The sequence below is a fragment of the Nannobrachium achirus genome (genome assembly GCF_963921795.1).
Source record: "Nannobrachium achirus genome assembly, chromosome: 13".
Classification (NCBI taxonomy): domain Eukaryota; kingdom Metazoa; phylum Chordata; class Actinopteri; order Myctophiformes; family Myctophidae; genus Nannobrachium; species Nannobrachium achirus.
Window position 1 is genome coordinate 28876732 of NC_137833.1, and position 13604 is coordinate 28890335.

General features: G+C 42.7%; 1 protein-coding gene across 2 annotated transcripts in view; it reads left to right on the forward strand.

The window, feature by feature from the left end:
* Positions 1-13604, forward strand: part of macrod2 (mono-ADP ribosylhydrolase 2) — a 734857-nt gene that overhangs the window by 200304 nt on the left and 520949 nt on the right. For both annotated transcript variants that reach the window (XM_080739775.1, XM_080739776.1), the window contains exon 4: positions 6107-6136. In XM_080739775.1, the coding sequence (XP_080595901.1) occupies positions 6107-6136 (30 nt within the window). The remainder of the gene's footprint in view (positions 1-6106; positions 6137-13604) is intronic.

Consider the following 13604-nt stretch of genomic DNA (forward strand, 5'->3'; position numbering starts at 1 on the left):
CTAGCTCCACCTAGGTGTCATTGACTGAGGAAAATGTATGGGATGACTTTTGTGGGTTAGAGAAGTTCAAAGGGCAGACAGGAAGTGGGTGTTCCCAATGTGACAGTCCCCGCCACGGGTGCAATGGGGCGGCCTATTGCTCTGGCTCTTTCTTAATGACCTGCCCTCCCCACGCTGTCTGGGGAACCCTTCCACTGAGATTTATGGCCCATGATGTGTTTACCACTGGGGAGGCTGGCAAGAAGAAACCCCAAGTTGCAGTGTTTCCCTTTTCCCTATTTCTTCTTTGTTGACTTGGCTGTGGTGAACTTTCCAGAAACTTACCTTTACTGCCGTGAAGGAAATAGTCAACCCGAATCCGAGGATCGCCAAGCTATGTTGTTGTGATTTTCTTTTCTGCCCTGATCCCATAATCGTAGTTGTTTTTTGAGACTGGTCCGTTCTGTCCTTGAAGACAAATTTGATTTCTGCAAGTCCCCAAGGTGTATGCTGGCAGACACTACAATAGAGAATGTTTTTACCCCTCTCTCTCTCTCTCTCTCTCTCTCTCTCTCTCTCTCTCTCTCTCTCTCTCTCTCTCTGTCTCTCTCTCTCCATGGTCTTTTGTGCCTTGAGGGATAAAACAACAACCAGAAACATTTGGAAAGACAAGGTCTGTGTGTAGGGCAGGCGCTAAACCACTTCAAAAAGAAAAGGATAATGTCTTGTGATAATAACCGCACTAATAGCTGGCTCTCCCATGCATCCCTAAAGGCAGCAGTGTGTTGATCCACCACAAGCTAGCCAGCCTGGGCCACAGGGCAGGCACGGGCAAGGCGGAGAGCTAGTTCATAATTAATATGCGCTATAAAATATGTACTATGGGGGGTGGATGTGGCCAAATATGGATTTTGGTTTAGATTTTTCACTCAGGATAATTGAAACGCTTTTTTTTTGTTCCAGTGAGTCGTATCAAACGAGAGGCACAAAGCTCGCCAAGAATGTAGGGCTGCTTAACGGAGGAACGGGCTCCTGTAGGCTGGCTTCCCTTGCAGCTGTTCCTTATTTGTCCCAAGTGTTTTCTGGCCCTTAAAGAGGGATTGTTAGAGTGAGTCCCTGTGCATTTTGGGATTTTTATATATCTCCCTTGATATCTGTTGCTGAGGGCTAAGATCTTGTTTTCAGCAACTCGAGGTAACAAATCTTGTTTTTTTCTTCTTCTTCTTCTCCTTTTTTTCCCCCTTTTTTGTGTGTTTATGCTAGAAGAACAACAACAGTGTGTTCACAGCGAGACGAATAAAAATATCCCTGAATGATGAGACATATTTCAAGACATTTAGACGGCTGACGGAGGAGATGATAGTGGAATGCATGGACGGGAGGGACAATGAAGTCATGCAGCAGCCTGTGCCATGTCTTTTTTTTTTTTTTACCCGCTTGCCTGCTCGCACATTTATCACAACCCCCGCTGTGATGAGATGGCTGTCGAAAACTCCGCTCCGCCGTCTCCCAGTGGGCCATTGTCGTGATCACACTTAAATGCGTGTGGTTTGGAAACTAACACCTTCACCACCACCGCTCCCCTCCAACCACCACCACCACCACCTTCCCAACCACCACTACTCATCCCCTCTGACACAAATGGAATGCATTGTAAGATTGTGTCAAACTGATTAGCATCCACATCTCTTATCGCTGATTAGATGTTGAGTAAATGGGGCGCCCCCTCAGGTAAGCATTTCCATAATAGTCAGGTAATTAAGCACCAGTGTTTTTAATGGCTTACTGATAGAAAGACTCCCCCCGGAGAATAGACAATGGAGGTGCACCTTGCTTAAATCCTTCATACTATATTAACCATACATAGAAAGGGAATTGTTGCCAAAAAAAAACAAATCTTTTCACCATGCTACCAGTTGATACATTATACCAAGCCAAAGACAACATTTAACAACAACAACAACAACAACAACAAGTCTTGCAAGCTCTCTTATGTTCGGTATTCATTTGTGCTTTCACTACGTCCATCCACAATGCAGTAATAGCATCTACAGCGTGGGTTATTGTAACCCGGCAACCTGGTCGGCTGACGTGGTGTGCTGAGCTGTGTGGGGTTGATTGCGGTGATTGACAGGTCACACAACTACATGAACTCTGGGTAAGAGCAGAGCACACATCTCTGTCATCACAGAACAACCTGGAAAGGTGCTATTGTAAACGTGAATAGGTTCTTGGTACATTCCCGTGTGTGTGTGTGTGTGTGATGTTTACTGTATGTGAGTACATTGTATGCAACAAAAGCACTTGATGAAGCACACATTCTTTGGTTGGAGGGCTTGCTTTGTCCCTGCTCCCACTCGTGTGTGTGTGTGTGTGTGTGTGTGTGTGTGTGTGTGTGTGTGTGTGTGTGTGCGTGCGTGTGCGTGTGCGTGTACGCGTGCGCGTGCGTGCGTGCGCGAACAATGCAAGGCGGTAATGACACTACAGAAAGGTGCAGAGCTCGACTGGCCTGCGAAAGCTCCCTTTTCATGATTGTCTCCACCAGCCGAAGGCTGAGGGAGAGTATGTTTTCCCCTCCGTCCGTCCGTCCGTGCGTGCGTCCGTGCGTGCGTCCGTCCGTCCGTGCGTGCGTCCGTCCGTCCGTCCGTCCGTTTGTCCGTTACCAGCTAATCTCCGGTGCCGTTGGCCCGGTCGCTGCCAAACTGTGCACACACACTCCCTCGACACCAATTCAGAACCTCTGCCCCAAATATTTCACATGGGCCTGTTCTAGCGCCACCAGGAGGCCGACTTTTGCAAAACTAACTTTTGCCAGTACTCCTACAGATTTTGTCCAAAAATCACGTAAATCAGTAGACAGTATCTCTACAGTCATGTGATCGACATGGATGTGTCAGATTTTCCATATTCCATCCTGATTGGCTAAAACTGGCTTTCAAAGTTTGCAGGATTGGTCAGTTTTGAATAAAATGCCTGAAATCCTGAACGCAGTGTGCGATTTTGGTGAAATTGTGCATGCACATTCCCAATAGACAGAGGAATAAATGCCACTTAAGAAAAATCAAATCAGCCTCATGGTGGCGCTATAACAGGCCGATTCATGTTTTCACCTATAACTCCACCGATTAGTGTCAAACTTTGTATGCGCACTCCTTAGAGGCCAAGGTAAAACCTTTTCCCTGCATTTTTAACATCAGCCTTTTATAGCGCCATCAGGAGGCCGACTTATGGAAAACACATTACATGCCTGACCTGGTGGAGACCTGTGCTCGGAAGAGCACTGCTTCTAGTTTAATTTCATTTTCTTGGGGGTAAAATATTAATAAATAACCACAGCACTTTGCTTCGTGATTATGAGATCCTCCCTGATACTATGTGTTCATTATGCCGTGCTTTTACGCCACATGTAGCCTACTTAGGCCTGATTGAAAAACTTTCTGGAGAAATGATAAGGAATTAATGGGAACAAAATGGTGCTGGCTGATAGTGATGTAGACAGTTCTGGAAATCATTAAAGACACAGTGGAATATATGATTCCCACGTTGCCCCCTGAGTGAACCGTGTACTTCAAACATGTGGGACACCTGCCTCACACTTCAATAACACCCAAATTAAGCCAAGTAGTTTTAATCCCCTCTAATCTTTCTCCTCTGGTGTGCCAGGCTGGCACATGGCTCTTGCTGACAGCGTCAGAAACAAAGCAAAGATTGGTTAATTTTTAAAGACATCTTCCTCAGTCAGACTCAGAATACTCTGTATGACACTATCTCTACCCCCGGGTAAACCAGTAAGCTGTAGCTGATGTGGTGGGAGAAAAAAAAAAGGTCAACGTGGTCACTAGGACAATACAAGGCCGCTTCTCTTCTCTGTCTATAATGAGTGTTTGCGAACTAAATGGTCCCCAGGCTGAGAATAGAGTAGATTATATTGTGGATTCTGTTTATAGACATCTTATCTGTGTCACACTCCTCCGTTAGCCAGCCCACCCAAACCCGAGGCGTGGGGGGTTCACTCTGTGTGAGTTCACAAGCGCAGCAGCATTACAGTACAGACAGAGTCAGAGTTCCCTTGCAGCAAACACAGTCTGTTTATCTTTGAGTGTTTTGTCACAGGTTCTTTGTTCAAAAACAAGCAGACGGCACAAAGCTGTGATAAACGCGGTGAATTTCTCTCGCTGTAGTGTAAACCAGTGGATGCTCAGTCAGTACTGTCCGAGACTACAGGCCATGGTAATTGCTTTTAATGAGCCACCACATGCTTTATTGAGCTTAACCTCTGTAATGTTGCCAAGTAAGAAATCTGCCAAGGCAGAGTTACTGATTAGGGGTGGGTATTGAAATGAGCTAATGACTGAATCACATCAAATTGCCCAGCACTGTAAAATGTGATGATGATTTGCTCTGTGCCAAATTTTGATACTGTTATGTTCAAATAAATGAATGGATCTTTGGAGGAATCTGGCTTTTCATTGCTCCTCTCATGGCCAATCTGCATTCAGTCGTATTAACAGCATTACCAACAGCATTACCAATCTTCTTGTATTCAGCTTTACTTGTGATTGACAAAGCTACTGTATGCGCTAATGAGCTGATCTGCATATAATCTGCATGCAAAGCTGTGGGCGCCATGCCAGACACGCTAAGTGATTTTCATTTACTTAGCCTAAGTAAGATGCCCAATACCATCATGCAAATAGATAAGTAATCAAAGACATAGTTAGCCACTTTCAACCTGGCGTCCCTATTTTGAGCATATCATTATTATAGGCTAAATACAATTTAAAAGATAATAATGTATTGTGTTGTGACTGAGCTTGCAGATACCCTTGATTTTGACAGCAAATCTCAGTTTAGTTTTAGTCTAGTTTTAGTCAACTAAAGACCACAGGACTTTAGTCGACTAAATCTTAATGTAATAATTATTTTTTATTCAAAAGTCATGGTCATGATGTGCAGTGGTGGAAAAATTACTCACATTTTATACTTAAGTAAATGTATCAATACTGCAATGTAGAAATGCTCTGTTACAAGTAAAAGTGCAGAATACTTGAGTAAAAGTATGAAAGTGTTGGTACCAAAAGTAAAAGTACAAAATATTTGAAAATAGCCGATCTGCAAGCTGCGACGCATTGTGAGTTTGTAGATCGTCTATTTTCAAATAGCCGAGGTATACAATAAGGCTAAGGTAGTAAATGTATGTTTTATAATATTATAATTTATATCTGCAAAGTAACTAGTAACTAAAGTTTTCAATGAAATGAGTAAAAGTACAATATTTGGACCCAAGATGTAGTGGAGTAGAAGTAAATATATTGGAAAATGTATATAATAAATAAATGTACTTACTGTAGTCACTTTTCACCACTGCTCCTGACAATGGACTCTGCGTGCGCGTCACATGAAGACGCTATATTGTTTGATGACGTTACATATTAATGCTTAATGGTCTTGCAGAAAGACCTAACCCAATATCCTAGCGGAAATAACATATTGTGCTTGAAGCCAATGATTTTCTCAGCACTTTTTTCCATACCAGTCTATGCTTCTCCCCTGGCCCTATTGTCGCCGTCTTTACCTTGCATATTGATCATACAAACAGCTACATGCAATTTCACCCGTAATGTTGGCAGGGTTGTGTAGTCAGCCTTTAGTATAAATCCATTTCCACCACTTGTATTGGTTCAGTGGAAATTTGCCTGCAACGATTTGTTTTGATTTGAATTCCTTAAAAGTGACTTTTCTTAGAAGCGTGTGAACGTTTTTCTCCCTGCAGTGTGGTGGCTTCGGGCCATAATACTGTTGCTTCATTCTGATACAGTCTCTAATGCAGTGAGTGTCCTCCTTTGGACACCACAGGGACACTCTATTCCAGTTCACTCTAAAACCAAATGTTTATGGTTTGTCAATGTCAAGTGTGTCGATGTGCGGAACAGAAACAAACCTCTTTCTTTTTACTCTCCGTGAAATGCCCTTTAGAAAAAGGAAAATCCATAATAAACAGAGTGTCTGGTATCAACATCAAAGTTGAGATGAACATTTCCAGATGATAATGGTCCTTTTTGGGGGTTTCTGCCTGGTTTTCTACTGCCTGAATATCAACTAATTTCCATTTCTTTCTTTTTTTCAGCAAACTCCAGTCTTCTGGGAGGAGGGGGAGGTGAGTGGATGCCTTTGTTTTATTATAACATAGCACAAAACACACCATCATGAACCCATGGTTCATTCCAGTGGTATTAACCAGTGGGCCTGTGACACAAAAGAGAAACTAGAAATTTGCCCGGGACCCAAACTAGTGAAAATAGCAGATCTACAAGCTCACATTGTGTCGCTTCACACCACATTGAGAGCTTGCAGACGTCTGTTTTTACTACTTCTTAATTATTATATTTTATTCATGGAATTTCTTAGACGTTTGTTTGTTTGTTTGTTTGAACATTTATAAAAAAAAGGGTTCTCAATAAAATGAATGATATATTTTAAGAGATTCTCCATCTTTTGAAATATATATTTTATTTTGTGTAGGAAAAGAAAATGTGATTTCTACTTGAGTCGTAACCCATAACAATTGTTCCATGATCCACAAATGGATGTTTGGGAAACAGTGGTATTAAGCACGATAGCCCTGTTGTCCCTATTCCAGGGTGACAGTTATAGACAGCTATAAAAAAAGAAGGAAAAAAAAGCCTATCTAGGCCTATGCTTAATGTGCAAATAGCCGATCTACAAGTGATACGTTGTGAGCTTGCAGATCGTCTATTTCCACCGCGCGACACCGTCACACGGTTAAGTGCAAAACAAGGCCTTAGTGGTTAAAGCAATTAAAGTGACACTCATCACATCTGGCATATGGAACATCCGTACACCTCCGTGGGTTAACAGACGAATTCAGTGTGTGTTTCGCCGCCAGCGCCTTTTGTTAAACGTGACTGAATGCGAGGCCAGCATCACATCAGAGCTCAGTGCGCCGCAACCTAGCCTCGCCGCGGCCAGACATGGTCATTAATTTGCCGCCCTGCCGAAGAATGTTAGTATCAAAACGAATTGGAGGCGGCCGACCATGGTGTGGGAATAAGAGGCTAGTAGGGAACCCCAGGAGAAGACTGCTGCCCAATCCCCACTGTTTTCTTCCTTTGGATGTTTGACTTTCACCGTGGCATGATTGAAATAATCATTCTTTGAGGGTGGAATCGGAATGGGGGGGTGGAAAAAAAACAACAACTCCGTCTCAGATATGGAATTTTGATCTTGGATCTAAAGGGAATATCAGGTGCTAGCAAGGGAATGACAATGAAATAAGGGTCACTGCTCCGAAACGAATTTGTTTATCCACCGGTGTTGTTGTTGTTTACTTCCATAGCTCTGCCACAGAGCGAGATGCTGTGAGCAGCATTTCAGATTTACTATGTACTGCTCTTAATTCAAAGAATGGTGTTGGCCAGTATATATGCTGTACATGCTGGCTGAAAACATGCCGTATTGTTATGAACTGGTGGCCTGTCAAGAATATGTTAGAATTGGTAACAATTAACCATCAGTATAGTTAGTACACAAGTATATACACAGGCACAATGTAATTATTGTTACCACAACCATGAGAAGTCCATGCTTACATTGTTTCAGCTGAGCTTGTGTTAATATCACACTGTTCATTCATACATTGCACTTGTGACATGATTAGGAGGGATATTAGTCTGGCCATGCCATGCTAATCATGCTCATAGTCTGGAACCTCTGTGTGGAACCTGTATTTCCAAGTGCGGATTTAAAAAAAAAAAGCCTCTCGTTTTAAAGCCTCCCTTAATTTGCATACTGGGCCCTGATTGGTGCCTCACTACATCGGAGGGAGTGAAATTCAATCACAACTGAGCGGTGCCAGACCAAATCTGCCAAGTGCATGTGTTTTTTTTTTTGCAATGGCCGATTCGTCTCTTTTCCAGGAATAAAAGGCATTGTGTGGACACGGCTCCAAAAGACCTTACAGCACCACAATCAAAGTCCTGTCTAACCGTAACGCTGTCACTACAACTGCCTTGGTGTGTGTACTGTGTACTGTGTAGCCCCGTAGCTAAGTCCACCCACTGGCTAGGGCCGTGACCGTGACAACAGAATAGATCCCATAGCCTGGGGTACCGTAACCGTGACAACAGAGCTTGTGGTCGCGCGCATGCGAGTTACAGTTTCCAAAAACGCTAATGAACAGCTTTACTTACGTTTGAGAAAAGTGATGCCGTTCATGGCTGTCTTCATGGGCTAATGGTCAATCCCAGTGTGCAAGTTGAGAGAAATTACTGTACTCTGAAAACGAAAAACATATTTAGACAGACAGAAATTCTGTGAATATATAGTAGAATATTCCTATAAATATGGAAGCTACATTGACACTTTTCACCCTTATTATTCTCAATATAGGCCAAATATTTCAAAGATTTTTAAAAATTTCAAAAATAAAAAATGTAAAATAATCATGAATATGAAGATCTTTACACTCCCTGCACATTGTGACACGTGAGCTTGTAGATAGGCTATTTTCACAAATTGTGCGAATTTTGCAAGATACCACCGTACGACAGAATGGGGCTCAAGTAGATAACCATTCATACATACCAGGGACTGGATAATGATACACCTCCACACGGTCCCTGCACGTGACCCATTGCCGTCTCTATATACGCCAAAGCTCTTTTCACATCTAATCATGCTGCCCTGGAGTGGCCCTCATCTTATCTGACGCATTGGGTAAAAAAGTCCTACAGACTTATATGCCATCTAAGCAGACATTGTTGTGTTGCAGCACAGCCTCCAGATCTTTATCGTTGACATGGAGGAGGCCCTCAGCACGCTGATCACAGCCATCTAAAGAGCTCGTCTGATTGAGATCAGAGGTCACAAAACATGCGTCTCGGTAACCAAGATCAGTCTCTCCGTGAAGCACCTGCCATCGACGTCTAAATGTCCCACGACGACACGCTGGCCCTCCTGATTGGGATCTATCCCTGCCTCCCGTTTGCTCTGCTCGAAAAGACACAAAAAGCAATTTTCTTTGCCTTTATGTTTTCATGATTGTTACTTCGCAGTGAATTGTATTTTTTTTTTTTTTTTTTTTGTAGGAGTCTTAAATCTCCGGCGGCTCAGGCACATGTTGATTGATCCAATTTCTCCGTCGACAAGAAATGGTGGCCGAAGTATTAGGTTTAAACTGCACGGCAACGGCGCGGCAATAACAGATGTCGAGTCGAGTTTGTGTGGATATTAGATAGCAATATAGGCCCCCTTATTACCATATGTTGAAAACATTTCACTTCAGTGTGCACTGCCACAGGGCTAAATAAGCCTGGAGGGATTTTAATTGCAGCCTGTGTCATATTTGGAATGAGAACCTATTCTTAATTGACTTCCTTGTGTTCCTACTGCTGTCAATTTACTGGCACAAATAGGGAGGCCAATTAACCTTGCAATAATAAGTCTCTTGGCATTGTGCAAACATTGACCACGAAGGCTCTTAGGGATTTCATTGTATAGTGAATTATATATTGTGTAAGCCTCAATAATATTGCCCCTATATATATATATATATATATATATATATATATATATATATATATATATATATATATATATATAGTCATTGTCGGGTGGAAACCTTGTATGTCCAAAACCGTTGTCGGGTGGAAACCTTGTATGTCCAAAACCGTTTGTTTTGTATTTATCATTTTTAAAACGATTTAAACTAGTGAAAACAGACGATCTACAAGCACATAACGCACATAACGAGGCATTGTGTGCTTGTAGATCAGCTGTTTTCACTACTTTTGTGTGATGGCCATATGATGAAGCAGTGCTTTTCTTTTTCGAAAAAAATTACAAATTTGAAACTTGGAGATACGAGGTTTCTGCCGACAGTGACGAAATATATATATATATATATATATATATATATATATATATATATATACACACACATACACACACATGAGGTGTGAGGCTTACTAAAGGATTAGATAGATAGTAGCAGCCAATGAGAGATCACCAGTAACCACTGAAGACCCTGACAATGTTTCCATGGGAATGTCATCCACCCCCTTTCCCCTACACGTCCTACGACCAAAAACAAAGCTCTCTATCATCTGTCTTTTATCTGTGTGAGGCCAACGGGGGGCTCTATCTGCCATGTGTCTTTATCACTGGAAGGTGGTGGCTAAACCTGCGAAGGCTGCTCTGTCTCTTTGCTCTCACTCTCCGCCCTCGCCTCCTATCTTGTGGTTTCGGTATGCGAGGACCTCCGGCCCTGGTGGTGCTGCAGGATCGATGTGGAGATGTGCTCTCATATAGGGCCCTCCTTATCTCCCAGCTGTCTTCTTCGGGGCTGTGCAGAGGGGCAGCTTCACAACAGGACGATCCATCATGCCGGCCTCACACACCTGAGCCATGTTTAGCTCTCTCTCTCTCTCTCTCTCTCTCTCTCTACTCGCCCCGCTGAAGGCGGTCTCCGCAAAACAGCACGGACATCGGATAAACTCTTCCTCTTCGGCTCGGCTGTACAGAAAGTTATTTTGGCTCGGTGGAAAGTTACTACCACCCACCCACACACTTTTAACAGCTCCACTAGCTGGCTTTGCTCAGCTGTGGGGGGATTTTCATCATAATACCTTATAGGTGTGGGTGTCTCTGGAAATAAACCACTCTATATTAGGTATGGCTCCTCATTTAATCCCAGTGAGATATGTGGTCTTTTTTCCAAGTAACCGAATTTGTTATGGGTGATTCGTCAGAGGGCTTGGGGCCAGGGAAAGTGTGGCATTTTGTCTGAAAAAAGGTTTAATTCCAAAACGCATTTTATTTATATATATATAAAAAAAAGAATAATGGTTTGTCTGAACTCTGTCTTGCACTAAACCTACATTGCAATATTTTAATTAGTGGGAAAACATTCTAAACGATTACACAGTAAAATGCTCAGTGTTCATTTATCCAATTTTTAACTGTGAAAATTTTACCCATAACGGTCCATTTATACACGCGGAGTTAAATCAACGCAGAGGATTTGACCGTGTAGCAAACCAGAAGTGCTCGCATTTCCATTTCCAAAGTTCACAGGAAGATACTTGCCCTTTTGCGTCCGGCTCCATTGAAATCTGTTGATTACACAAAAGGGAATTGCCTCTGAGTTTTGTCTGCCTTATTACGTACACAACGGGGTTAACCGAAATAGCACTGTTATCTGCATTTGGCATGCAGTCTCTTGTGGGACCCCCGTGCACACGTTGAGGCAAATAACAATGATCCCTGATAATAGCACACTGAATGAGGCCTCTGTGAATAGAGGGCAATTATGAGCGTTACAGGGTTGGCTCGTGTGATGTGTGTCATGGTATGGCTGAGTGGGACGTTGGCACAGACCCAAGAGAGTAGTCTCGATGTAAACACTATGTAGTCAATATAGCCTCTCTCCACCCATTGCTTTGTCCCTCGCCCCATGGTTGTGGCACATGTGTATGCACATGCACTCCCTCGCCATCGTATGCACGACACGTCACGTCACAACAATACCGATATTAAGTGGGCTCGTGTTGATGGAGAGAGAGAGTGAGAGAGAGAGAGCTCCACTCTGGCTTTGATGTCTTCATCGACGAGGGGAACTGGCTCATTAGCATTCTAACCAGAGCTGTTGCACATTTAGCACTGGGATTTAACTAGACCACCCAAACAAACCGCTTCTCTTAGGTCGGGCCTTCTATCCCCACTTCAATCAACCAGGAGGGTTGCATGATGGCATGAACGCTTGTTCCTGCCACTCCCACTGCGGATGTTTCCGCCATGCATAGGGCTGCTAGTGTTCACCATTAGACAGCACTGGTGGACTAAGTACATGTTTCACTTAGGTAACAGTATCATTACTGCAATGTAGATATGCTCTGTTACAAGTATAGTTCTGCTATTGAAAATGTACTTGAGTACAAAAGTATTGGCGTCAAAATTGATACTTAACTCATTCCCTGCCAGGCCCGATAGTCCCGAGATTATTCCAATGTCTTTCCCCGCCAGGCCCGATAGTCCCGAGAATTAAAATATATATATATATATATTTCAAAAAAAAAAAATGTTCAAAATTTTTTTTGACCCCCAAAAATGGAGTAGGCATGATAGCAATCGCGAAATTGCATGTTTAACCCCCATAGCAACCCCATCTTTCAAGCATGGCAGCCATTTTGGCAGCCATCTTTGTTAAACATAGTGGCTGTTATCTCATGAATGGCTGAACGGATTTCCATTCGGATTTTTTTTGTTTGAAAGCTGTGAGCAATGTGGACACACGTGGTGCATTATCTAGGCATGGGTGTGCATGATCCGTGCACACCCAATTACATGGAAGTCTATGGAGACGAATGGCAGGTGGGAGTACGGAGGTATGTTAAAATGGCGGTCAATGTGTTAAAAGTACCAAAAGTAAAAGTACACTGTGTGTAGAATATCCCTTTTCACCAGATCAAAATGCATAAAATATCTTTTGAAAATAGCAGATCTACAAGCTCACACTGCGTCGTGAAGCGACGCATTGTGAGCTTGTAGATTGGCTATTTTCAAATGGCCAAAATATATTTAGTGGTGATGGTTAAAGTTGTACTATGTAACTTTTTTTATAAAACAAATCTTAAAATTCTCCTAACTATTAAATCACAAAAGTTTTAGAAGATCCGCGCCGTGAATTTCAGCCTGTAAAGCCTTCTCTGTATGTAAACTGAGATCCTTGCCGTGGACCGGATCTCGCGCCAAAATTGCGTCATCACACTACCGGCCAATCACAGCGAGGGTTATACAACTGCCGGCCAATCACAGCGCATCTTGAAGTGGGGTCGCTATGGCAGCCATATTTGTTGTCGCCCGTTTGTACCATCCCTTCTCTAGGTAATTTCGCCTACCAGGCAGGGTGAAGGAGTCCGTATCTCTGGAATTACTGAACGCACAGGAACAAGGGACCCCTTAAAAGATAGATCTCAGCGAGGTGGAGGCAGACGCGGGGGTCTGAAGGTACGAAAAACGTCCGAAAGACGCGGACGCGACCGCGGTTTGCTATAGGGCTAATGACCACTAGTTGGGCATCTTACACAGTATGGCTTTAATGCATGTTTTCTAAATCTGTAAAGTAACTAGTACTAAAGCTGTCAAATAATCACAGCGCAGTAATAATACAATATTTTCCTCTGAGATGTAGTGGAGTAGATGTAAGTATTGGAAATTGGAAACCATGCCAGAAAAGGGAAAAAAAAAATCCTCAACTGTGTACCTTTTCAGGTCGCGACCCCCAAAATAATATTATTAATATAATTATAATAATATCATTAATATTTTAACTGGGGACCCCCCACCCTGACGAGTACTAAGAGTTGAGGCATTACATTTTTTGTAACACTGTTCTATTTGCGAGGCATTGTGAGCATGTAGATAGTCTATTTTCAAGATTTCGGACCCTAATATTTGACAGTTTGGCCAATATTTAATTTGTCATTTTAGAACTGTTAAAAAGTCCATCAAAATTGCTTTAGAAATGTGCATATACCCTCTATACACTTAAACTTTATGGTAGTTTGTTTATTGTTGAGTGAGAAAACAATGTTGCAGGTTGAGAA